Below are 27535 nucleotides of genomic sequence, written 5' to 3' on the forward strand. Positions count from 1 at the left end.
GAATTCTCCTGCCGACTCAGACATCCCAATAGAACACGTAGAGCTTCCTCGCGCAGAAGGACCAGTTCTATTTGATTCAGATTCAGAAACTGACGAGCGCCTTACCGTCTGGAAGCACAATCGGCCACACAGGAATCTACTACGGATTTCTGATGATGCTGAAAAACCGATGGATGTCCTGCTTGAGCAGCTTGCTGATCAACGGCTTGAAATCGACTTACTCCAACACGAGCTCAAACGACAGAATATTTACGGAGAGAAGTTCGTGAAGAAGCTTAAAGAAGTCGAGAAACAGGCAACTGCAGACATGATCTATCATGCCGAATTGATAGGTACGCTCCAAGAGCGGATGGATGCAGAAGAAAAAGCTCTGCTCACATACAAGCTGGAAATGCTTGATCCAAAGAAAGGTCTCCCCAACATCAAGAAGGATCACGAGGAATTGTACACACTCTTCTTGGAATCAGAAATTCAAAAGAAGACACAATATCTTGAGCTGACTGAGAAGATCCGGGATGCCAAAAATGGGGAAGAGGATATAATAAAGCGCATCCGAAGGGAAGAGGAAATGATCCCCTCTGTCTTTAATAGGGTTGAAAACAGGGCTGAAGAGATCATAGCAAAGGTTGCTCCTTCCTTTGCCTCAGTCGAAGCCAACAGAAAGAGAAGCAGAGAAAGCTCCTCAAATGAGCCAGAACAGAAGAAGAAGAAGAAGAAGAAAATCGACTTCATATCAACTCTAAAGGAAGGTCAGAAGCTCGAACACTACTTTAAGAATGGATTGATTGTATCATATTTGGAGAAGTTTGAGCGACCAGACAAATGGATACCGTCAGAGTTGAATGACTGGTGGGAGAAAACCAAGGAATGCTACACCAAATGGATGGTTTTTGCAAACGTCCAAGGTAACGGGGAATACAGGAATGAAGCCTGGAAGTATTTTCTGTTGCAACTGGAAGAACGAGAAAATGTTCTTCAAATGCAAGACGCTCAGAGAATATATGGAAAAAGGATTCCTGACCCTCAGAAGAAAATAGTGACTCCACCAAGGATCAAGAATGGAGTCGACAGAGAAAGGATAAAGAAAGAAGTCAGAGCCTTATGCAAGATTTGGAATATTCATCCAGACTCCAGGGACGGCAGACAGATCTGGGAAGCAGTTTTCAATCTCTACAATCGGAAACCGTGAGTCGTTTGGATGTCCTCTGTATTGTTCTTTTCCGTTTTCAAGTTGTAACTTAGACTGATGTCTTATCAGTCTTTTATTAATGAAAAGAACTTCTTTTTGATCTCAACCTGAAGACAATGACTCTTTGTCCAGGCTCTGATTATGTTTTTCTGTCTTCTCCTTGTTCTGTTTTAGAACTGTTTTCGTTCTTAACTCTTAGTACAAGTTTTTAGGTTCTATAGTTAAGGGGGAACTATTTTCACCCCATGTTTAGAACTTGTACTGTGAGTTCAGTCTTTTTGCTGTCTAGAACTGCTGTGTGGTTTTGGCATCATCAAAAAGGGGGAAATTGTTGGGAACCTTGTGGAATATCCTAACCCTTGTTTTGATGATACCAAAAATCATAGGACTTAATTGTAATAGACTAGAATTGTTTTGAACTCAAGTGTTAGAGTTCGTTTCTAGTTTAGTTTGCGGTGTCGAAGACTGAAGACTGAAGACTGAAGACTGAAGAACGAAGGACTGAAGACTGAAGACTGCAGATACCAACTGAAGTATCAGTTGAAGAATCAGTTGAAGACTGATTACTTAATGCGCGCAAAGGACTGATACTAAAGTCAAGTATCAGTTGAACATTCCTCCTAGGACTGATCTTCCAACGTTCAGAGGAAGCCACATACTCACAAAGTACAGCCGCATTAAATGCAGAGATCTCAGGATCTTATCTCTGCAGAGGTCATTCCTATCTGGTGGTTACTTTTCAGAGACGTCACATCTCCTGTCCATCAAAGAGAGCCGTTTCCACCTAGACAAGGAACCTCGAAGATTGAAGCCTCAACCTAAATTCGAATTGCTCTCCAACGGAAGAAATCTTGAGGACAATTTACGCGAACGAATCTATTCAAGAATTCTCCTACAAATAGCGCTCGAGGATCACTTCAACCTTCACCGATTCAACAACATAAGCTGAAGCTCTGCCGAAATTGCTACTCAGCCTTAAGCTTAAACTTCCCAAAGCTTGAATCGAAGAAGAGAATATCAAAGCCAAAATCAGTCACTGCTGATTACATACATTCTCTTAGACCTTAGGCATATATCTGTTTACCTAGAAGCCAAAGGTCAAACTTGCTTCAAAGAACTTGTTCTTACAAGTTCTTTGTAAGTATAGTTGGCACTCGTTCAAACCTACCCCCCATAAGAGTGTTTTGAGTGATTCGGAGGTCAGAAGAGTTTTCTGACTCTGAGAGTCTTAGCACGGGTTGTGTTAAACAAGGGAAATCCTACGCGAGTGAAGCGTGGATACTGGAGAAGGGTTTTCTTCAGTGTACGGTTGTGTGCACCCGGCAAGCACACGGTTCGGTTTGCAGTGCACCTGTTAAGCACTTGCGGAGTGGATTGTTGGTCTGATCAACCAACCGTGGATGTAGGAAAGGGTTTTTCCGAACCACGTAAAAGTCTCTGTATTGTTTACAGCTTTCAGTTTTACATTCTTACTTGTGTTATTTCAATTGATAAAACTGAACACTGACTAACTGCAAAGAGAAACCATAACCAACAACTTGCTCCACCGAGGTTATTTCGAAACTAAGTTTAATTTCCGCTGCGTATGATATCGGTCTGACTGAACTATCCTCTGATAGTCAGGAAGAGTGATATCATCTCTGTTTTAGCAAACACGACTGAAGCCCTTACTTGCATCAGTTAAGTTCCAGCAACTTAACTGATAACTCTTTACTGAAGAGCTTTCAGTTTCAGTCGTCAACCCTGTTTGGTCAAAACTGATTTCTGTAAAACAGGCGTCTTTGTTTGCATGTAAAGTTTCGTTTTGATCTCTGACTGAGATCCCTCTGGTTGAGGTCGGTAGATTAATTGAAAAATAGCCTATAGGTGTATTCCTCCCCCCCCCATACACCTATTTGAGACCCTCAGGACCTAACATTGACAATCAAAATATTTTTTTTTGATTAAATGACTTGTGTTGAAAATTGAAATACAATAAAAGAAAAATAATTCTAACACATTGACAATCAAAATAATGCATAAAAATTTATATCATTATTGAATTTATTCTATGTACAAAAAAATATTACAAGTATACAAATTACAATCTTCAAAATTGAATAAGTAAACTAACTAACACTAACTAAATAACTAATTCATTATAATAAATTCCGAAAGAAAGTTGTCTAGGGGGGGGTGAATAATAATAATTAAGGGCTTGAGCTCAATTTTAATATAAATATTAAAATTGAGTGGCCTACGTTCTTCATTGAATAATGAAGAATCAAAGCCCACGTAGTTCTCTTACCTTAACTTACCTAATCGTAGTCCTCCTCGGCCTCGGATCGTTCGGACTCGGTGAATTCATCGTTTGGGCTCTCGTCGGCTTGATCCCATTGGTTCTCTTGAGCTCGCAACTCGGCTTTGGACCAATCATCAAGCAACATGGTGGCCTCCATGTTTCGATGATCCATGTTGCTTCTTCTTTCGTACCAAGACAAGCCACCAACGTTAAATGCTTGCTCGACGGAGACCGTGGAGGCCGGGACCGCTAATAGCTCCTTAGCCATGGTGGCGAGTATGGGATATTCCCTCTCTTGCGTGGACCACCATCTCAAGATCTTGCGTGGACCACCATGTCAAGACATCCAATTGTTGACCACCTACATTTTTAAAAGCAAATGTACTAGACAAATATATATCTAACTCGTTAGTAGTATAGCTCCTTTGTGTATGTATAAATGAATAAGCGGCTTGAGCCCATTTGTTTTGATCAAAACCACTTCCTAAGGTGGATGAGCCATATTGACCTTGTGAACTAGTAGTACCACTTGACGAGTATGAGGGGTTTCACAGCATATATTTTTGTTCATAGTCATTAAACAAAGTTCTAATTGTGTTATCTATTCTAAGTTTAATATCATCTAATGCGGGAAGGTGTCATTCTAGCACTTCATTATTTTTTAATCTTGACTCATAAATATCACCAAAGGTACCATAATAAATTTCTAACATGCGATAAACACGGTCAATTTTCATTGTAGGATCTAAAATCTTAGCAACTAAAAAAATATCGGGAATTTCTAGAAAATATTTCAGCCACTTAAGGATCATTTGATATGATACGTCCTTCAAATCGTTTTTTTTATAACAATCATTTAAAGCAATACCAATGTACATGCAATGTTCTAAAACTTTAATACTAGTGCAATAATAAACACCGGATAAATCCGTAGCAGCATTTTGAAAAACCTTTAAAAGTTGAAATAAATTACCACATATTTTCCAATAAGAATGCAATAAAAGCAAGTTAGCCTCGGGAGTTGATCTAAAAAAATCACATAAATGATCAATATGTTCCATGGTAGATGCAAGTATGCCAAATGTTGAATTCCAACGTGTAGAAATATCTTTAACAAAATTCGTATATCGAATTTTTTTAACACGACAATATTTTTGCCATTTTTTTGCCAATACTAGCTTTTCTATGCAAAATATTAACGGCTTGTCTAATGGGATAAACAACATCATTAATAAGAGAATAAGCATCTTGTACACATTTATTTAAAATATGACAAATACAACGAGCATGAAAATACCTACCATTAAAAGAGGGTGCGCATGTGGCAGCTAACTCGGGAATGGAGGCGGTGTTGGCGGATGCATTATCAAATCCAACAGAAAATATCTTATTTAACATGCGATGCTCATTTAAAACAGAAATAATCAATTGAGCAATATTAGTAGCATTATGTATTTCATTAAAATCTCTAAATGCAATTAAACGTTTTTGAATTAACCAACTTTCGTCAACCCAATGACAAGTAATACCCATATAAGAATTTTTTTGGTAAGAATCACTCCATATGTCGGAACATATAGAAAAATTTTGATTTAAATTCTTAAAATATTTTTTTAAATCCCATTTTTTTTCTTCGGCTTGTCGCTTAATAACTTTGCACATAGTAGTTCGACCAATTTTTTTGGCAGCCAAATTATAAGCATTTTTCATAGTATGTTCAAAAGATATTTTATCGGCAAACATAAAAGGCAAATGCTCCATTGAAACAAAACGAGCCATGTAATTTTGAGCATTTTGTGGATCAAATTTCCATAAAACATTACCTTGTTCATTACCTTGGCCTTGGAAAGCTTCGGGATGTAGTTGAGTTTAAGTTGTATGGATTCCATACTCGACGGGGTGCTTATTCTCCATGTGCCTTGAGAGGGTGCCATAACCTCCTCCCGCTTGCCATTGCTAAGTAGCGTTGCAATAGGCAACGAACCTCTCGGGAGCATTTGGACCATCCTTTGGCTTTTTAGGAGCGGGTTCCCTCCTAAAATGTTTTGTGAAAAATGTTAGAAATAAGTGATTTGCCCTTACCCTTACCCTTACCTCTAGAAGGAGGGATTTCCTCCTCCACGTTGTGACGTGCTTGCTCGGCTTCCTCCTCCGCCTCTTCGTTATGCAAAGTACATGCATATTCTTCATCCTCCGCTTCTTGAAGTTGTTTAGCATATGCGTCATCCGCCAAATCGGCAGCCTCCCGGCGTGCGCCGTAAGGTCCTCGTTCAACAGGCACTTTCCACCTACTCCTAGAGGATGATGATGGAACTTGAACATTTTGAGTAAAAGCGGAAGAAGTGGGAGTGCTATCAATATCTTCTTCGGGGTCGACATTGATAGACTTGCCACGGTTACCACGACCATGAGACATGATAACAAATAAATAAGTAGAGAATAGTATATAGATAATAGAGGTTAGAGAATAATAAGCAAGAACAATAAAGTAAATGAGCAAGTGAGTGTAGTGATAGTGTAATTGAAATATATAGAATAGTATAGTATTTAGTACTTAGTAATAGTAGTAGTAGTAATATAATGTAAAGCAAGAACAATAAAGTAAAGGAACAAGTGAGTGTAGTGATAGTGTAATTGAAATATATAGTATAGTATAGTATTTAGTACTTAATAGTAGTACTAGTAGTAATATAATGTAAAGCAAGAACAATAAAGTAAAGGAGCAAGTGAGTGTAGTCATGTCCAATCAGCTAATGCTAAGGTATTTGGAGACAGAACCTTTAATCTGAACTCCCTCTTGGCTTAACTGGTGCCAGGGTAACCGTCTTGTTTAGTTTTCTGGTACTAAACAACAATCACTTGGCGTACCGGGTGCCAAGGGACCGAACTGTTTAGTTTACTGGTACTAAAAAATAACCACTCAAACTCACTTTTCTCTCGATTGAAAAGGGATTTGGACTCTTCCAACTAAGACTACTGAGAACAAGCTCTCGATTAATCCATTCTATGCTTAAGGTAAAACAAGAAGTGCCTAGTCCATTAAGAGAGTTTAGATAACCAGCTAGATTGATTTTACAATGATGATTACTCTCTTCTTCGATTCGAAATCTATCTATCTATGGAAATGCTGACTCTTTAATTCGACAGAGCTTCAGCGTATGTCTTCGAATCGGTAAAGATTGTAGTCGTTCCTCAAGCTCAATTTATAGGCGAAGTCATGAATAGATCCGTTGGAGAGATGGTTTCAGGATTTCTGCCGTTGTGAGAGAATGTCATTTCTTGAGCTGAGGTGGCAATCTTTGGATACTCCATTTGACAGATATTTGAATTGTCTTGTCCTCGGAGTATGGTGTTGTTGGGAACTTAATGAAATGTCCTAATCCTAGTTTTGATGATACAAAACCGATAGGTTTCAATTGTAATAGACTCCTATTGCTGTAAATCATGGGCTACAAATTGTGAAGGAGCTAAGTTAGCTGATCGAAGACAATATCAGCGTCTGGTGGGAAAACTCATCTACCTTTTTCATACCCGACCTGATATTGCCTATGCAGTTGGTGTTGTGAGTCAATTAATGCACCAACCACAAGCTGACCACTTGGAAGCTGCACTCAGAATTGTAAGGTACTTGAAATGAACCTTTGATTATGGAGTTCTGTTCAAGAAGACTGGACATCTCGAGATACATGCCTACACTGATGCTAATTGGGCTGGAAATCCTGTTGATAGAAAATTGACTGCTGGGTTCTTTGCCTTCATCGGAGGTAATCTTGTTTCATGGAGAAGCAAAAAGCAAAAAGTGGTAGCACTCTCAAGTGCTGAATCAGAATTCAGAGGCATCAAAAGTGGTTTAACTGAAGTACTTTGGTTAAAAAGATTGTTGACAGAATTGGGCCTCAATCCAACCAAGACATGTCGAATGTTTTGCAACAACAAAGCAGCCATCAGTATATCCGAAAATCCAGTGCAACATGACAGGACGAAACATGTTGAGGTTGATAGGCACTAGGGGTGTAAATTTGGGTTGCGGGTATCAGGTATACCCTCACCCGTCCCGATACCCGCGTGGGTATCGGATACCCGATACCCGCAAAATTGACGAAGAGGGTCAGGTGCGGGTATTGCTATCACAAAAATTGCGGGTATCGGGTACCCTCGGGTTACCCGGTGGATACCCGCATACCCGATTATAAAATATTCAATTAAATAATTTTTATAATTATTACTTTAATTTTAAGGAAATAGCTGAATTATTCCCAAATCTCAAACTCACTCGCGGTCCGCCCCTCTGAAATTCGGGCCGTTCCGGCAACTGACTAGCGCCGCCTTTGGCCGTTCCGACGACTGACTCACGATACACACAGGGGCCACACCGAGACGCCGGCGATTTCTCCCGTCGACGCTCGCCTCCGTTCTACCAACGCGTCACCTGTTCTCGGCGATTTCTCGACGTCCACCGCCGCTTGATTTCCCCAAAACTGGAGGTATATTTACTCTTTAGTCGTTACACCATTTCATGTGGTTTGCTTCCTTTTTAAATTAAGTCGTGTGATTTTCCCAAAATTGGAGGTATATATACTCACCTTCTTCTGCATTAGCTGGTTGAAATGAATCAATGATTTATGCTTAGATATATGATAGCAAGTAGTAAAGTGTTGATTTCGAATGTAAAGGTATAAATTTGCGAGCTTGGTGATGAAATTTATGTTCAATTTAGTTTTTAAATTATGAAATTTGAATTATGAAATTTCCCGAAGGAAGATTTCAAGTTTCCATTTGAATTATGAAATTTATGTTCAATTTAGTGTTGAAAAGCTATCTGCAGTTCTTATGTTTAAATTGGAAATTAAATTCCGCTTTCAAATTGACTTGTTCAAAGATGCAGTTCAGCCGTTTGAATTTATTAAATCGACAAATTTTGATGTGTTGTGCGGGACTGCCTCATACCCGCAGCGGATACCCGCTGCGGGTATAAGGGTACCCGCAGCATGTAGGCGGGACGGGTGAGGGTGGGGGTTTCGGATGATTTTGTCCCGCGGGTACCCGCATTTTGCGGGTAGGGTACCCGCGGGTACCCGAATTTACAGCCATAATAGGCACTTTATCAAAGAAAAGATTGAAAGTGGTATTGTGGCACTACCATTTGTCCGATCTGAAGATCAACTCGCTAATATTTTAACCAATGCTGTGAATACCAAGAATTTTACAGAAGTTCTCGACAAGTTGAGCATCGGAAATCCCGTCACTCAACTTGAGGGGGAGTGTTGGAAAGGAAATAATCATTTGCATTGATTGGAGATCAAATCAAGATCAATGATTTAGAGTTTCCTAGTTTGTAACTTTCCTTGTACATTGCTCTTCAGCCCTATAAAGGGTAGATGTAATTCACAGAAACAAGATCAAGCAATACAACACAAACAATTCAACCTCCTAATCATGTCTTCTAGTTATACAAATATGTTTATACCATGTTTTAACAGGGAGTAGCTAGTAGTTTTAAAAATAGTTCTGACATATGGTCAAACTCTGAAAAAGATCGTTTGACCATACCAGGGGGGAGTAGCTAGTAGCTTCAAAAGCAGTTCTGACACATGGTCAAACCCTGAAAAAGATCGTTTGACCATACCAGGGGGAGTAGCCGATGAGGAGTAAAATATGCACTTCCCTAAGATCATGACATGTAGCTTATTTAGATGGACCCGAGTACCACGGAAAGCCAAACTAGATCAAGGCGGACTTAAGATAACTTGGTCCTGGGAACGCCAGAGAGGAAGTCTCCAGACAAGCCTGCCAGAGAAGCAGCTACCAGAGAAGTGAATCCAGACCAAGCTAGAGAAGAAGCCACCAGAGAAGCGATTTCTGACCAAGCCAGAGAAACGGATACAAAGCTGGTGTTAGAGACAATATTCCGACAAATAATTTGACACATTTTAGGATATATCTGTCCAGGTCCAGGTAGTTAGTGCGCGGAGCGCGTGTATTAGTGTAGAATTATTGCAATACCTTTCTTGTAACCTCTATACATAGTTCATCCTCATAATAATATACACACAATATTCCACATACTCAAACACTCTAAGTTTGTAATATTTCTCTCTTAGCTATGGGAATTCAGGTGAATCCAAGAGATCTTCCACCGTAGAATCATCTAGGCTTAATCTTGAACCCATCAAGGATAAAAATATGCATTCCAAAAATTTCGGAAGAGAACAACCAAAGAAGACGAAGATTCTCAGTGAACAGTACTGTTAGGCCCAGGACAGCGTTGCCCGGCCCAAAGCAGTCCTGTCAAGCTTTGATCCATGCTACTCTCGACAGAACAAACCTAAATTCACTAGGTGACCTTATCCTAAGGAGTCCTATATGCCCGTTCAACCCTAATTCAAAGTCAAGAACAACATGAAGACATGAAGATAAGGTCAAAGAGTCATAGTCCGATTAGAACTCGAATATGAGTCATTTTCCTACAAGAATTCATAGTTATTTGCTTATAAATACATGTAAAACCTTAGTGTAAATTCACCTACGATCATTATCAACTTACTTTCAAAGCCTTACGCTAATTAAAGCAATACAAAGTTCAACGTTTCAACGCCTTTTTTGTGTTCTTGATACTTTCTGTTACAAATGTGTTATTTTTTGGCACAACAACTGGCGTCGTCTGTGGGAAGTCGTTGCTTGAGCTAGTCGTTAGATGATTTTCCACTGTTGCTACTACTTTTGCCGACAATCAATACCAATCAAAGCCATGGAGAAGAAAAACGTCAACCTCAACATTAACTGCAACCTCAGCGCAGATTTCAACGAAGAAGACACTAACCACAATCGAATAATGGATTTAGCAACTGGAGCAGTCAACAATGAGACCACTGAACGAGTTCCTAATAACACCACCGTTAACAGCGTTGTCATCGTCACACCGATCAGAGACAATTTTGTCCCAAATTCCACTGACGCCATGTCGCAAACCCTTGGTTTGTTACTAATGAAGCAACTCATGAACATGGCGGGGACATCCAATACCCTGTTCGCTACACCAGAGACATAAATCAACGCATCAGGATAGAATCTTCAGGCACAACAAACCAATGGAGGAGGTAAAAGAACCAAATCCACTCATATTGGAGGAACCGAAGACGGAAGACATCCTGCTATGCAAAACAACCCTGTCAATGGAGGAGAAATAAATCCACATGATTGAGTAATAATATATGATGAAGCGGAATCAGCACCAGAGGCATCGAAAAACTCACGCTCCATAACAAGGCTGAAGCAGATTTAGTTGCACGTCTCGAGGAGATGCAAAAGCAAGTGAGAGATCTACAAGCAACACTACAAAGCTAGAAAGAGCCGATTTATGAGATGGAAAACTTGGAAATCCCCAGAGTCCTACCCAGAGAAGAACGTATGGCACGTACTAGGGAGCAAGGAACCGGGGATGAGCGACCACTCAAAAGGCCTCCAAATAGTGCCTTTGCAAGACAACGCGAGGCGAGGAGTCCGTTTTCTAATGAAATCTTGGCAAATGTGTTACCAACCCATTACAAGCCTGTCACATTGGATTACAACGGAAAGGAGGATCCCGAGTATATCCCGTTTTAAGGGATTAATGGCGCTACACCAATACAGTGAAGGTATTCATTGCATCCCGTTTTGAGGGATTAAAGTCTGGATGCATTCACAACTTCGATGAATTGTATGATTTATTCATGCATCAGTTCGCTAGTTCAAAGAGAGCAGAGAAGATAGCGATGCCATCGATGGATATACAACAAGAGCCACAAGAGACCTTACGAGAGTACACTGCTCGATTCAACATGGCTTCATTAGAAGCCCCCGAGGCCGAATCAATGATCAAAGGATACGCCTTCATTCGAGGGCTCAAACCAGGACCCCTGTTTGATGAGCTGCAGATTGCACCACCATAGGACTTCGATGACTCGCTGTCTCGATTGCCAGGATACATACAGTTAGAAGAGGCTAAAGCAGCCAGAAAGGCTGAGGTTGATAGGAGAAAAAGTAAAAAAGACAGAACGAGGAGAAGAACGAAAGAAAACCAGGTATCTTGACAGATCTGCAGCCAGAGCACCTCTGCTTAGGAGCCTTGTTGCTTTCAATATCAATACTGAACAGCGGCCATTGCCGGAGAGGGAAACAGAGGATCGAAGAAGAGAAACTAAGGAGCAACACCCAGTACCATTAAGGCGGGTCGAGGACAGGGAAGAAGATATCAATGAAATACGCAGACCTCCCGTGTATGCAACATATACACCATTGAACCAAAGCCAGGAAAACATCTTTCATGATGTTAAACACAATGATTGGTTTCATCCTCTTAGATCATATCAAGAAGGACCGCTCCAACCGGGACCCAATAATCAGCTATGCGAGTTTCACAACAGATTTGGTCACACCACGGAGGAGTGTTTACACCTGAAAAATAAGATCGAATTGTTGATACGTAAGGGCAAACTATATCAATACATACGAGTTGAATGAGCAACAAAGCTAAGAGAACAAAGAAAACAGGGGCTATTGCCCGCACCACCAAGGTTACCTAATCGAGAGGTACGAATGATTACATGGAAAAGATTTCCATATTTAAATTTATGCTAAAAGCTCTGAAATTGCATAAATTTGAAATAATAATTTCTCATGAAGCCGCATAAAACCTAAAATTAAGGGGAGACAAAGAATCACTATATTATCGGAGCCTAATTCTAGGGGTGTGCAGTGGGTTGGACCCGGACCGACCCGTCGGATTTATTGGACCGAAAGTTTTGGAAAATCGGACTGACCCGGATCGATTTTTGGGACTGGATTGACCCAAATTCGGACCGAACCCGAGCAACGGGTTCGGATCCGACCCGTCGATAATCTAATTATTTTTTTCCTGTTTTGCACTTAATTTTTAAATCTAAAACATAAGAAATACGATACAAACACGTATTATCACCTACAAATTTCATATTCACCCACATTATATGTCATATATACACACTGATAATGAAATATCTACAAAAATAATTAACCAATTCAGCCTCAAACTGATAATACAATATCTACATTGCAAAGTCGAGCACTTCAGGTGCTAAGTTGTGATATTCTATTAGAAATTTGAGTTTGAATGCAATGTGACTGAGTTGAAATTTAGTTTCCAGATTTTTTATTACTAGAAATTTGAATATTAATTTTATTAATATTATTATAAATATTAAATATATAAAATAAATAAATAAATAATTATAAATGTATGGGTCGGTCCGAGTTCGACCGGGTTTCGATCCGGACCGACCCGAAAAAAATTCGGTTCTATAAATTGGATCCGGCCCGGACCAAACATATATAGTGGATCGATCTGATCCGAATCGAATTCGTCGGTTCAGGCGGGTTTGGCGGGTCCGGGTTGGATTTGCTCACCCTGCTAATTCTGTATGCTGATACACCACACGAGCAACTGAAACCAAGAACGATATATAAAAGCGTCTTTCTCTGACTTAGAAAAACAGTTGATGTGTAGGGTTTAAGGCATGGCGACACACTGCAAATTCTGGCTTCCCAAGAAGAGGAGATTTTGTGCTAACTCCCCTCTCCTTGATTCTCCGTAACACATCTCTCTCTCTCTCTCTCTCAATTTGAATATGCAATGCCGATGATTTCCTAATTTGATTTGTCTAGATTCTGCGGTAACCACACGCAGAGGTCCGATGCGCAGTGGATTCCATGCCCAATCGACCCTTCTCAGTAATCCCCTTCTCACCTCTTATAATCTGCTACTGTCAATCTATCTATTTATTCATGTATATGATGTCTATACTCGTTTGCTAGCTCTGTGCTCGAGGAAAATCTCGAGACTCACTTGCATAGATGCCCATTGCTGAAACAAACACAGTCCCTCTCGCGCCAGCCTTACTATCAAAAGGGCATTAATGCTGGAGATGATGATGATGAAGAAAAAGAAGAGGATTCTTCACATAGATATTTTACTTTTACTTCCGAGATGAAAAGGAATGCCGTCTATTCGATGCCCCTGCCCAAATTTTTGGACTTGATTGCTAAAATCAAGTCCATACATGCATCCATATGCAGCACCATTCCTGATTCTTATAGGATTCCTGAAGCTTGTAGCATTTGGACCAATAGAGAAGTTGACAAGTACTAGGAGACTTTCTCATCTTATATATATATATATATATATATGGTTTGTGTTTGAGTTTGATTCATTGAGTGTTTATTGGTTTCAGGAAACTCCCTTATAAGGAGAAACATGTGTTACAACAGGCATCAATCCTTGGGAATTTTGAAAATTTTGGGGTGTTGAGGGAATCTTGTTCGAGTTCTGGTGAAACAAGTGAGGAGAAGGATTCTAAGAGAGAGAGAGAGAGGGATAGTGATGTTCCTGCTGTGGTCGAGTTTGGTGCCGGAAGGGGGTATTTGACACAGGTTCTTGCGGATTGTTACGGGATCAAGAAAGTGTTATTGGTGGAACGGAAGTCATATAAGTTGAAAGTTAGTGTCTATACCTTTTTTCTGCTTTCCTTTCTTTTACTTTGGATCAGAAATCATGAATGTAGGTGTGATGATGTCTTTGTGCTTCAGTAGTGCTTTAAGCCCAGATGCATGGTTCTAATTTGTTTCCATTCTTACTTTTACTCCTCAGGCTGATCGGAGTTTGCGACAGAAAGAGAGCTTAGTGTTAGATAGGTTGAGAATCGACAGTATGTTCTCCAAGTCTTCTTCCTAATGCTTTAGTTCTTTTCTTTTTTATGCTGTGGAGAATGGACAAACGATGAACATGTATTTTAGGAGCTTTCTGCTTGAAGTCATTCTATAAATTTTGACTTAAGTATATTTTTGCAGGCAACTCACTCGATTAACTTAGCTTTTGATTATGCAGAATATAGTGTTTTTCTCTAAACAATTTGTCTCTTTTGTAATTACCAGACATTTTAAATGAGAAGGTCTTGCTCTGGGTTTTACATTAGTGCTACTGTTCACATTTGCTAGTCACTGCAGAGACTAAATCAAGATGATAATTTAAAATTGTGTAGCTTTGGCCTTTGGTTACTGAATCACTTGGTTGTCTAGTTATAACTTTTGGCCAGTGCCACTACAACTTTATGGATGAGAGAATTTTAGGATGTAACTATGTAAGGTTAGCAAGAATCTGGATTAGACAGTGAAGGAGGGAACAGCTGATGAGAGTGTCATTGAACCCTTGAGCGGTATTGAGTTTCTGTTGCCTACTTGTTCTGATTAAGTTTCTGAGTAACCTTTAATGTAAAAGCTGCCACCACAGCATGGAATTAGATTCACAACGTAGTCACACTTCCATCTGAGAGCCCTGGTCGCCAATGGAAGCATGTATGCACAACTTTTGAAGTTATTTTTGGCCATGTAATCCAGTATTGTATCAAATTCACAAGCCTTTGTATCATCACATAGGAGCATGGGTTTATAGCTTCATGTCCACTTGAGAACAAGATCATCATATGGTAAAGAAATTACCATTCAAGCCTGTGGATGATAGCTTATTTGGTTCAATCATAAGAGATTTTCCTTAGGATGGCCTAATGGAAAATATCTTGATTTTATTGAGGAAGCCAACTGATCAGCCACTAGTTCTTATTTTTGGAAAACAAGCCACTTTTTATGACGCACACTATTGGAAATTGTTAGGCGTGAAGGTTTAAATCCAGCTCAGCATTTGACTGAGAAGTACGTAGCTGTGAATTAAGAGTGGCTTATTTATTCTTTGTAGTGCGGCATGCTTTTCCGTTACTTATATCATCTCTATGACATAAACATTGTTTAACATAAATGTGAAGTACTTTAATTAAGATCTAGAATAGCGTCCCTGGAGGAGTGTGGTAGGCATATATGCCATTTTGTCGAAAATACGAGAAGTCGAGCCTAATTATGTACGTGGATGCTATACAGATTTCTGTTTATTCTGAGAAATGTATACATGTGGCCTAGGATATCACAATTTAGGGTTCGGCTGCCAAGTTTAGTTGCTTTTCCCAAACTCGATTTGATATTCTCGACATCTTTACTTGCAGTTGAGGATCTAAATTTGAATGCCGTAGAATCATTAAAAGGAGTTGGCTACATTGCAATCGGCAAACATCTTTGTGGGCCTGCAACAGGTAACTGAAATTTCGGCAACTGTATTATTGCAATAGAGATTTCCCTATATAACACACACACAACTTTGTTCCAGACATGACCTTAAGATGTTGCATTCGCCAACATTCCAATGAAAACGAAGCTGTTCAGTCCCAAGCAAGTTGTTACCTGAGAGGGTTAGCTATTGCTACATGTTGCCATCATCTTTGCCAGTGGAAAAGCTACATTAGTAATCATCAAAACCATTAATTTGTTTTTTCTGTAGACAAAGCAGCTATAACTAGAAGCAAATTTCTGAGCTATTTACTCGTGCAGGTAAGAAATACATATCTGATATGGGTTTCACCAAGGAAGATTTTCATGCGATCACATGGTTTACCAGCTGGGCCGTTGATGCAGATCATGGCTCGGATTTTCCTGTCATAGATTTCTCTACTCAACTTGAGATCATGTAATGGCCTTGCCATTTTAGGTCTAAAATATCTTTTTCCATTTGTCAATACTGATGTATGATGTGCTGCTCACAATGCACTTTGATCTGTTTATCATGTTCCAGGACTACTGAAAAGAAAGAGTTGTTGCTAGACACAGAATCATGCAAAGTTGAAGATATAGTGAAAAATATGCAGCCCATTGATCGAGCTGTGTTGGGCTACATGTGCAAGGATATCATTGATGCTGCAAGACTTATGTGGGCGAAGGCGCAAGGTCTAAAATGTGAGCTTGTGAAGTATGTTCCTGTCACCATTTCTCCTGAAAACCGCGTCTTGATGGCCAAGTAGAGTATCTGACATTGTTGTTCAACCATTTTCACTGTTGCGTATCTTCTGATTATAAAGAGGTTTCCCTGGGCTATTCGATCCATGTTCTTTCTTGGCTGATTTATTGTGCTGTTTTTTAGCCTCAACTTTGATTAGGAGATTCAGTAACTATCAAACAGGCGACCGGTGACCAGTGACCGTTGAATTAGACATTGCAGTTTCTTTTTCATTTTTTTGTGCTACGGTTACTGCTGTTTCAGATATCTCAGATCATTTGATGGGAATTGAGTAGAGGTTGCTGGAGCATCCGGATTGGATATTTTACAAGAAATATGCAAAAATGGAAAAGCTCTATAACGAAGGTTTCTTAGCAGTGCTAACTGAAGTGAGCTTTGGATGCTTTGCCTGGTATGTATTTTACGTAAAATGGAACCCTTATACTTTCAATATTGGAAGACTTTTATTTGCCGATTTTATTCAAACAGAAGTGAAAGCTAGTAGCATTTCACACGTAGGTTTATCAATATTAATATGGGTTATTAGCGCCTAAATACACCAACTTTGGGGGTAATTTGGTTTTGCACATGAACTTTGAAATGTGTAAAAAAAATACATGAACTTTAATGTTGTAGCAATTTTATCACAAATTCAAATATTAGATATCCAAACTTTATAAAAATCTTATGATTTACGGGTTTAGAAATGTCTTATACGATATCTTTTAGAGATGTTCTATACGATGTCACAAATTCAATTTTTGCTCAAATTAAAGTTGACGTGGCAAATCGAAATATCGGCGTGTATTCATCGGATGTTTTAAAAAATGACATTGTACATGACATCTCTAAAAGATATCGTATAAAACATCTCTAAACCTGTAAATCATAAGATTTTTATAGAGTTCGAATATCTAATATTTGAATTTGTGATAAAATTGCTACAACATTAAAGTTCATGTGCAAAACCAAATTACCCCTAAAATTGGTGTATTTAGGCGCCAATCACTCTATTAATAAATCTTTCTATGATAAATTTCAGTTTGTATTGAGGAGTTCATTTTTGCCAAGTCCATGTTCAGCCAAAATTTGGTGACTTTATATTAATCACAAACTTGAATATTTTATTTATATATATTAACCCAATATATTTGAATAATCACGATATTATTTCTCATTTCGAAAGCATAATACTCCCTCCGTCCCATTATTGAAGACACACTTTCCTTATTGGGACGTCCCAATAATAAAGACACACTTCCAAATAAGGAAATATTTAGGACTTAATTATAACTAATTAATTGAACCTTAATTATGGTATAAATTAGTACAAAACCCTAAATCTACACATTTCAGCCGCCTCCCTCATTTCTCTCCACTCCCAACCCGCCGCCCATCTCCTCCCCCTTCTCGGCGGAGTCGCCGCCGGCGACCCACGGCCACCGCCGAGCACCCCTCGCCCCTCCGGTGAGACTCTGATCCTCGCGCACACACTGACGGGGGCAGAGGGCCGAGCCCTAGCCCCGCCGAACAGCAGCGGCTCCGGTCTCCGGTCTCCTTCCCCCAAAAACCCAGATCCGCCAAACCACCACCCTCAATTTCTAGGTTCGATTTGAGAGAGGAAGATAGTGGTGGATATGGTTCTGGGGAGTCGGAGGCGGAGGCGTCGCTCGAGATACGTGCGGGTCTGAAACCGCCGCACATCCTCTTCTCTTCTTCTTCTCCGGCCGCCGCAGCAGTGAGGCCACCACCCTTCTTCTGAAACCCTTCATCTCCGCCACCATTCTCATGGTTCAAATTTTGGAATCGGGGAGAACAAAATTTCTAACTTTGTTGTTTCGATTTCTGGATTCAATTTCTTGTTGTGTTGTTTCGATTTTCATGATTCGATTTTTCTGTTGTGTTGTTTCGATTTCTGGATTCGATTTTCATGGTTCAAATTTCTAGATTCGATTCGGTTTTCATGGTTCAAATTTGGGAATAGGAATGTGAGGAATGGGAATGGCAGATTTCAATTTTGCTCTTGCTGTTTCGACGGTGGTCGGCGGTCGTGGTCGCCGGCGATTCCGCCGGAGGAGAAAAGATAGTAAAATGAGGTTACAACAATGGTGGAACTAAGAGATAAAAAGAACAATTAAACAAGTTTAATTAGATGTGGGCCACAATACTTTAGCACCTAAACTATCTCTTCTTAATCTCCGTGCCCAAATGAAGTGTGTCTTCATTATTGGGACGGAGGGAGTATTTTTTTCTATTTCATCCACATACTCATTCCAAAATATACGTAACTTCCTATATTTTTATAAATATAAAACAATCAATAGATATTGCTAAAAATTTAATATTTTTAAAAATTTTACATCACGATCATGAAAAATTCATTCAAAACTGTTAACATTTTTGTTGTTTTGATTACACACACAGCCTCGTATTAATCGTCGATATGATAAATGGTTTAAGAATAAACATAAAATAAGGATATTATTAAGAGTTAATAGGTCAAATAATACATTTTCATTTAGTAAAAAAGGAAATACTACTAATATCTATGAGTATAAAAAACTAAAATATTCTCACCCTTCCCTCCAAACCTGTCGATTCCCATCCCTCCTTTCTCGAAACTCTAATCCCCCTTTCCCCAGCACCGTTGCCACCGCCCTTTCCCTGTGCCGCCCCTCGTCCCCGTGCCCTGTGCATTGCCGACGCACCACCCTTCCACATGCGCCCCTGTCTCTCTTATTGTCGCCCCTTCCTCGATCCAGCCTACCCCTTTCTCAATTTGCAGAGCCATCCTCTTTCCTCGGTTCCTGTGCCGCCGTTGCACCCTCCCTCCCACGGCTGCTGTGTTGTTGTCGAGCACCTCTTCCCAAATTTCTCCCACGGCTTCCCTGTGCTTTCCCTGTGTCGTCCCTGCCGTGGCGTCCCCCTCCTCCCCCTTTGTTGTGCCGTCGACGCCCTCCCAAACCTGTCAATTTCTCGTCCCCCTACCCTAAACCTAATTTCCCTCTCCCAGGCGCTGCCACCGCCATCATCAACCCTTCACGTTGCCATCGCTCGCATGATACCGCCGCACACTTCTAGGTTTCATCTCCTCTCACTTTCTCTCTATGTTCGTTCGCGGTGCCGCCACCTCCCCTCTAAGGCGCCATTGCCTTCCCGCTGCAACCTTCAAAGTCGTGATGATTACACACTTTTCCGCAAAAGTGTGTAATAATAGTAAAGGTGTACGATTACCAAAAAATACGTAATTGTTCAAAATACCCTATTACACACTTTTCGCGACAAAAAAAATGTGTAACAATGTTTAAAATACCCTATTATCTAAAAATGTATTTTTTTTCACATATTTTTATTTGCATGACTAAAATTTCTTATAACTAAAAGGTTTTGGATACATTAGGGTATTAATTTTGATAAATTCTCTTATGCATGAATAATATATACACTTTTAGTGTTACAGTATTATGTTCTTGTATTATATATTCACCTATAATTTTTATTTTTTACATTGTAATTTTGAAACAAATTCTAATTTTATTTCTTATTTCTGCTTTGTAAGTAATTGTTTTATACTCCTTCCGTCCTACTCTAATAGAATCATTTTTCTTTTTGGGATGTCTCACTCCAATAGGCTCATTTTTCTTTTTGGGTAAAAAAATTATACTTAAATGGTGTGGACCACACCACTTTACTACTACTTTTCTACTAAAAAGTAAATTTTCTTAATCTTCGTGCCCAAAAGAAATGAGCCTATTGGAGTGGGACGGAATGAGTAATATGTTACAAAGCTAAAGGAATATGAAATTTATTTGCATTTTTATAAATCTTAAGAAAATAGTTCTACTAATGTAAAACTCTTAAACATATTGTGGTTTAAATATCACCTCAATTAGAAACAATATCACACATGTATTATAATCAATAATGTTATTTGGACAAAATATGTCCGAACAAAATATGATTAAATATTTTAAAAAATAAATTTAATTAAATATTTGATTTAGTAAAATTAAAAATTCTTCACTAAGATAAAAATATTAAAATAATATATTAACGCAATTCTTGCCACTTTGGGAATAACACAATAACATACTATTTTAAATTCAGTAAAAAATATGTTATATAGGCTATAGCATCACCCAAAAAAGGGATATAATTCACTGACGCCTGACGGCATTGTCATAAATCGATTTCTTTCGCATGAAACATATTAGACGTTTTTGTAATTTTAAGAGCATCTACTCCCTTTCCTATTTCACTTTAAAAATTTCCAATTTTCCTACCACAATTTTTTGAATTCTGAAAATAAAAAATAAAAAAAAGTACGTATTTTTTCATTTCCTCTAATTGTTATAGGAATTTAAGAATCAAATTTTTAAATAAATCAATTTTTTAAAATATTTAACTTTTTGATAGTTACAAAATTAATAGAAGTGTCTGCTCACTTAGGGCTCGTTTGGTTTTCAGTAAAGGATTATGTAGGATAATTTGTAACCAGGATATTTAGCGTGGATAATGACAGATTGTTAATACTGAGTTGGTGTTTGCTATCATGGCTAAATACAGAATATTCTGGTTTAAGTTAATCCTATGGGGGAGGTGGTATTATTAATCCTAAGAAATCTGGATTAATAATACTGGGTCGTGGGATTAAACCGGGTCATCCGCATTATTACTAAATAATATCAAACACTAGACTGATCTGTACTAAATTAGCTAATACAATATATTAGCCAATATCAAACACGCCCTTAGCGTATTTATGCGGTACGCGAAAAAAAGATAATATGGGTTTATCAGAAGAATCTTATGGGGTAGGTAGGAATGTAGGGTTATGTATAATATCAGAATAATTAATTCCTTAATTAATTAATTATTATCCAAAAAAATGATAAATGTATCATCGATTTCCTACACATTTTGTCGGTTGATACTCTTCCACTTGCTCCATATTTTTCATCTTCATCTCTCTAATTATCTCTCTCACTCTCACATCTCTACTGTAATATGTCGCCAATTGTTGGTACCATAGTCTTCTCCACCGTCGGCCGCCCCAATTACGGCTTCGATATTTTCTCCGTTCAACTCAACGATTCCAACTTCTCCGAGCGCCGCCTCACCGACGGCGCATCCATCAACTTCAACGGCCGATTCGTCGACGACGACAACACGATCGTTTACATCTCCGAGAGAACAGGCTCTGCTCAGATATTCCTCAACCGACGCGGCGGCGGCGATGCTCACCCCGACCACCTCCACTCCGCCGCGGAGAGCCTCTTCCACGACCGCCCCGCCGTCAGGAACGGCCGCCTCTACTTCATCTCCGCCCACGAACGCCCCGAAAAGCCGTTCACGAGCTGGTGTGCTCTCTACTCTGCAGGCCCCGACGACAAGAGAGCTGTGCGATTGACGCCTTACGGCTCTGTGGATTTCAGCCCCGCCGTCTCTCCGTCGGGGAAGCTCATCGCCGTTGCCTCTTACGGATCGAGACGGTGGGGGGGCGAGTTTCACGATCTCCTTACAGATATTGTTGTTTTTAGCGACTCCAATCCAACGAAGCGCATTCTAGTGTGCGAGCACGGCGGCTGGCCGACGTGGTCCGGCGATTCGACGCTGTATTTCCACCGCCAATCTGATGATGGATGGTGGAGCATCTTCAGAGTTGATTTGCCTCATGATTTCGCATCCTCCGCCGCTTCCCTCGCGCCGCTCCGCATCACGCCGCCGGGGCTCCACTGCTTCACCCCGGCGGCCGTGCCGAATAGCTTGAGAATCGCCGTCGCGACCAGGCGGAAGGGAAAAAGTCATCGCCACATTGAGATATTCGATACAGAGTCACAGAAATTCTATCCTGTAACCGAGCTGATCAACCCTAATTTCCACCATTACAACCCCTTTGTGTCGCCGGGAGCTACTTCTCTCGGCTATCATCGCTTCAGAGGCGGCGCCGCCGCCGGCACCACCACGATTCCGCACCTCGAACCAGTTTCTAGTCCACTAGAAGGCCTCTGCATGCTCAGGCTCAACGGCTCGTTCCCGGCCTTCTCCCCCTCCGGCGATTTCGTCGCACTCAACGGCGATTTCGATCAGAATTCCGGCCTCAAAATCGTCAAATCCGACGGCACAAAGAGGTGGACTCTGTTCAAAAATCGAACCACCTTCTCCAATTGCTGGAGCCCCGCTGATGAAAACGTCATCTTTGTATCGATCGGGCCTGTTTTTCAATCCGTTAGGGCAAATGTGCAGATTGCTCGAGTCACATTCGATCCATCGCAGCTATCAAATAATCGCGACGAAATCGCCGCAGATATCAAAATTCTCACCGGAGAAGAAACCGGCAACAACGCCTTCCCATCCTGCTCCCCCGACGGGAAATCCGTCGTGTTCCGATCGGGGCGCGACGGACACAAAAATCTCTACATCGTTGACGCCGTCAACGGCGAATTCGACGGCGGAATCCGGCGGCTGAGCGAAGGAGCGTGGATCGACACGATGCCGAGCTGGTCTCCGGACGGGAAGATGATCGCGTTTTCTTCGAATCGGCATCGGCCGGAGGATCCGAGCGTGTTCGGAATATACTTGATGAGGCCGGACGAAACGGAGGTTCGGAGAGTTGCGGTGGCAGGATTTGAGGAGAGAGAGAGGTTGAACCACGTGTGCTTCAGCGCCGATATGGAATGGCTGCTGTTCACGGCGAACCTGGGTGGAGTGACGGCGGAGCCGGTGGCGCTGCCGAACCAGTTCCAGCCGTATGGGGAGTTGTACGCAGTGAGATTGGATGGGAGCGGCTTGCAGAGACTGACGTGGAGTGCCTACGAGAACGGGGTGCCAGCGTGGCACCCCAGGGTCTTATCCACACCGAGTCTCCACGCTGAAGATACAGATGTTTTGAAGGGCAACTTTGCTGAACCCTTGTGGATCCAATGTGATTGATTATTGAGTGGCCGCTTAAAATTAAATGGCTAAAGAGTTTTTTTTTTTTTTTTTATCAATTTAATTAAATAGGTATGTATGCATGGCACGCAAATACTCCCTTCGTTCACGAAAGAACTTTCTATCTTTCATTTTTGGGACGTCCACAAAAGAACTTCCTACCTATTTTTGGACTATACCCCACCACTTATAATCCTATAATTACTTTTCATTTTTCACAACTCCCAATATTAATTATAACACTTTTTCACCACTCTCAATACACTCAACTACCTTTTATCTACTCTCAATACACTCAACAATATTTTTTCTTAAAACTCGTATCACTCCCTCCTAGGAAGTTCTTTCATGGACGGAGGAAGTATAACTTTTTTTTTTATATAATAAAAGACATATATTTTGATACTTTTTTAATTTTAATTGAATTTATTTTGTCCTGAAATGCTACTGTAAAAAAAAAACACCTTAAAAATATATTTTGATACTTTTTTATCGTGTTTTATTATTAAGTTTATTATTTTATAATTATTTATTGTAAAAAAATTATTATATAATTATTTCAAGTAATCTGATGAGTTCGATAATTTCACTCTTTAATTATGAGGATAATGATTCACCTGTAGTGTGTTAGTGAATCGAGAGAAAAGACGAGAACAGCTAAAGCGAGAAAGGAGAATATTATATTAGAGTTTCAATAGCATGTGTTTACAATGACCCACATATCATCTATTTATAGACCCTGGCGGTTAAAGAGAATCTTGGAGGTCGTTATCAACCGGTTGTGCTTTCAATCTTTCCTAGCGCTGCATCTGTCTACCAGCTCTGATGTTCCCCTCCCGACTATGCCAGCTCTGCTCAAGTTTCAGCGTTACCCCTTCTTACTTCATTCCAGCCCTGACAACATAGTGTTTAAATCCTCTTGAGATGCCTCTAATGCTCTTGCCCTTCATGCTTTTCTCCCAGAAACACTATTCAAGCTCCTTTCTTCATAGTTATTCCCAGCGCTGACGACTTTGGTGCTGTCAATTTGGCATTACGCACACTTTACTCCTCATCAAAAACTGAAATTTTAAAAATTGTATACCTTAAATTTGAATTAATTAATTATAATAATCAATAATAAAAATTATCGATCTAGGTTTGTAAGTATTTTGATATTTCTAATTAGGTTGTAAATTCGGGTAGAGAGTATCGGGTATACCCTCACCCGATACGGTACCCGCACGGGTATAGGGTACCCGACCCGGCCCGAATTTACGGCACTATTTCTATTATATTTTTAACTTAATTGTATATGTTTTGACGAACTTTCAAGTGGGTCATCCATCTTAGTAGTGTTCTAAGTCAAGCATGATTTTTTTTTTATCAAGAAAAGTAAATATATAAAACTGAGGTACCAGAGGTACCCTCAAAAGTCTACATCAGTTTGAGAAGGAGGTCATTAGAGCTCCAAGAGGAAAAACTCAATCCCTTCTCCACGATACAAAACTCATAATTCCAACTCCAAATCCTAGCTTTAATTTCCGAAATCACACTATCAATTGTCCACGGCCTACCCTCGAAGCGGCTTTCGTTCCTCCGTTTCCACAGAATCCAGTTGGTACACATCCAAATCGCCTTGAGCAACTTCTCAATTCTTTTCCCCCTTCCCATGTGAATGAACGTAACGAAGTGAGAAGCAATAAGCCTAGGTCTCGCTGATGTGATCCCCATTAACTTTGAAATTCTTTTCGAATAGTCATCATTACTAAACACACGTATTATTGATATAACTAACACTTAATTCATTTAAATTCTATTTTAATATACAACTAGCATTTGCATCCCGTGCAATGCACGGGAAAATATTTTTTATTTTTTATATTTATATAAAAAATAATATTAATTTAATTACAATACTCATAAATATAATAAAATTTATTTTTAACTAAATATATTAGAATTGAATATTAAAAAATAAAAAATAATTTACAATTATAAAATTTGATATTATGAAAAGCCAAAAAAATAAGTTAAAAAAAATACTAATAGAAAAGAATTAAAAATATATTTTTTTTCAAAAAGATGAGAAAGGAGAGAGAAATTTATAAAATTTTAATATTTAAAAAAATTTAATTTGTACATTTTAAATCATATATTTACATAAAATATATCAAACATCGTGATCTTTAATTTGATATGCATATTAAATATTTTACAATTAATCCAATTTTACAATTTAAAAAAAATAAAAAAATTAATGGAAATATGTAAATGGAATATTAAAAATTAATGGTTGTTTCTTAAAAAAAAAAAAAAGTTAATGGCAGTTATCTACACATAATTAAATGTGCATGCGAAAATTTACAAATATTAATTTGAGTTTGAACTTTTAACTTTAATTTTTCTATTATTCACAAAATTGCCACCTAAATCAATTTCAAATTGGAAACTCCCTTTTTAATATAGTATAGATATCATTAATTCATAACTTTAGAATATGTCGAGACTTGTGGTGTTTGCAAAAGAGCGACGGTAAATTTATGATTGAATTCAAAATAATAATAAAATTAATATTATCGTTATTTTTTTTAAAAGAAAATATTATTGTTGAAAGATAACAATCAATTTTAAAATATTCTCAATAATTTTAAAAATAAGAATAAAATAGAAATGAATTAAAAATAATAAAAATATAATCTAAAAATAATTAAAAATAATAATATTAATGACCGAAATAACGACAGATTGTAAAAATATTTCAAAAATTAATATTAACGACAAAATTAACAACTGATTAATAAATATTAAAAAAAATGATAATAACGACCGAATTTTCGGTCTTCAAGAAAAAACCACTAAATAAAAAAAGAACAGATAACCATTTTCAGCCATTCGATCATCAAGATCTACGGTGGATGCATTATCTTGTTGGATTAATGCAGATCTTGGGTTCGAATCCTGAAGGGAGCAATTTTTTTTTAATTTTTTTGAGTGCATTAATTTTAACAGCGAATGCATTAATTTTTACAGTGGATGCATTAGATTTGATGATTCTTACGTTCTCACAAATAATGTAGTTATCTCTAGTAGGTGGCGAATCTCTGGAGAGTCGGGGTTATGACTACTATCTGGAGCATCTGGCATCACCGGAACAAAGTTGTGTTTGATGATGCTCTTATCTCTGTTGTGGCGTTGACGGTGCAGATCAAGGCTTTTATTCTGGAGGCTTCACGTTTTAACCTAAGAGAGATGGCAAATTCGGTGGAGTAGCTACTTGTTCTTCATGGTCTTGGGGTGCCGGGCAACCCCCGTCGCTCTACCTGTTATGTTTATGTGTTCTGGCTGCCTCTTCCGCCTCCTTGGCGTAAGATCAATATCGATGGCTCGGTTCATGGCTCTCCGCTCTGTATTCATGCTAGTGGGATCATTCGCTACTCTAGTTCGGTGATTGGGTGCTTTCACTTCTCTGGTGGCCGTGGCTAGGCTTTTGAGGCTGAGATTTTCTCTCTTATCATTGCTTTGGAGCAAGTTGTTTCTCACGGTTGGGATTACATTTGGATTGAGACGGACTGCACATATCTGGTGGATCTCTTCCGAACTCGCTCTGCTACAGTCCCTTGGCGGTTCTTCAGCAGGTGGAGGAAGATTCTTCAGGACATTGTTGGTTTACACATCACGATCTCCCATATCTTTCGTGAGGGGAACCGGGTTGCTGATTTCATGGCTTCCTCTGTGTCTGAGGAGAGTTTCTGGCTCTTTACCATTCCTAATATCTTGTAGTTGGTTTGGGATGACAAGCGTGGTCTTCTCTATGTTCGGATTGTTTCTTAAACGCCGCTGCCTTGGAGGGATGTTCTTCTTTTCAGGAAAGGTTCTCTGCCCTTTTCTTTTTGGTTCTGTGTGTTTATGCTTTTTGTTTGCTTGTTTGCAATGTGGGGCGTATGATCCCCCTTGCTTGATTGATTGTTGGTTGTCGGGTGCTTCACTCTTGCTGGGGGCGGTTCACTGGCTGATTCTGGTGTTGTGTTTTGCTTCGGCTGTTGTCCAGGTCTCTCTTGGTATTTGCTACCTTGGTAGTGTTATTAGTCCAAGGTTTTGGGTGCAACACCTTGGTGAGCAACTTCTTGATGCGATTTGTTCAGTAGATGTTATGGGGAGTGTTTTCATTGCATTGCCTAATATCTTTCTCTCGTGTGTAAGATTTGGTTGTGTTGAGTTCCGATGGCACTGGGTCTCTACTCCTCTGATGTTCAGTGCCATCATG

At 39.4% G+C, this 27535-nt stretch overlaps 2 protein-coding genes across 2 annotated transcripts; both read left to right on the forward strand.

Annotated features, from left to right (window-relative positions):
- The first annotated feature begins 12915 nt into the window (after positions 1-12915).
- LOC131007263 (tRNA:m(4)X modification enzyme TRM13-like) lies at positions 12916-16666 on the forward strand. The gene is made up of 9 exons (XM_057934417.1): positions 12916-13074; positions 13149-13214; positions 13299-13625; positions 13715-13979; positions 14131-14188; positions 15533-15619; positions 15694-15828; positions 15915-16050; positions 16156-16666. Exons 1-9 carry the CDS (start codon positions 13001-13003, stop codon positions 16379-16381), a joined length of 1374 nt encoding a protein of 457 aa, XP_057790400.1. The 5' UTR covers positions 12916-13000; the 3' UTR covers positions 16382-16666.
- Positions 16667-21147: 4481 nt separating this feature from the next.
- LOC131007261 (uncharacterized) lies at positions 21148-23333 on the forward strand. The gene has a single exon (XM_057934416.1). It carries the CDS (start codon positions 21364-21366, stop codon positions 23287-23289), a length of 1926 nt encoding a protein of 641 aa, XP_057790399.1. The 5' UTR covers positions 21148-21363; the 3' UTR covers positions 23290-23333.
- Positions 23334-27535: the final 4202 nt, after the last annotated feature.

Source organism: Salvia miltiorrhiza, chromosome 1, assembly GCF_028751815.1.
Source record: "Salvia miltiorrhiza cultivar Shanhuang (shh) chromosome 1, IMPLAD_Smil_shh, whole genome shotgun sequence".
NCBI classification, from domain to species: domain Eukaryota; kingdom Viridiplantae; phylum Streptophyta; class Magnoliopsida; order Lamiales; family Lamiaceae; genus Salvia; species Salvia miltiorrhiza.

Bases quoted from the DNA above. Each gene is read 5' to 3' on its own strand.
- LOC131007263 (XM_057934417.1), top strand. From the start codon at position 13,001: ATGGCGACACACTGCAAATTCTGGCTTCCCAAGAAGAGGAGATTTTGT. The intron at 15,620-15,693 runs GTAACTGAAATT...ACTTTGTTCCAG, and splicing joins TCTTTGTGGGCCTGCAACAG to ACATGACCTTAAGATGTTGC. The intron at 15,829-15,914 runs GTAATCATCAAA...TTACTCGTGCAG, and splicing joins CCAGTGGAAAAGCTACATTA to GTAAGAAATACATATCTGAT.
- LOC131007261 (XM_057934416.1), top strand. From the start codon at position 21,364: ATGTCGCCAATTGTTGGTACCATAGTCTTCTCCACCGTCGGCCGCCCC.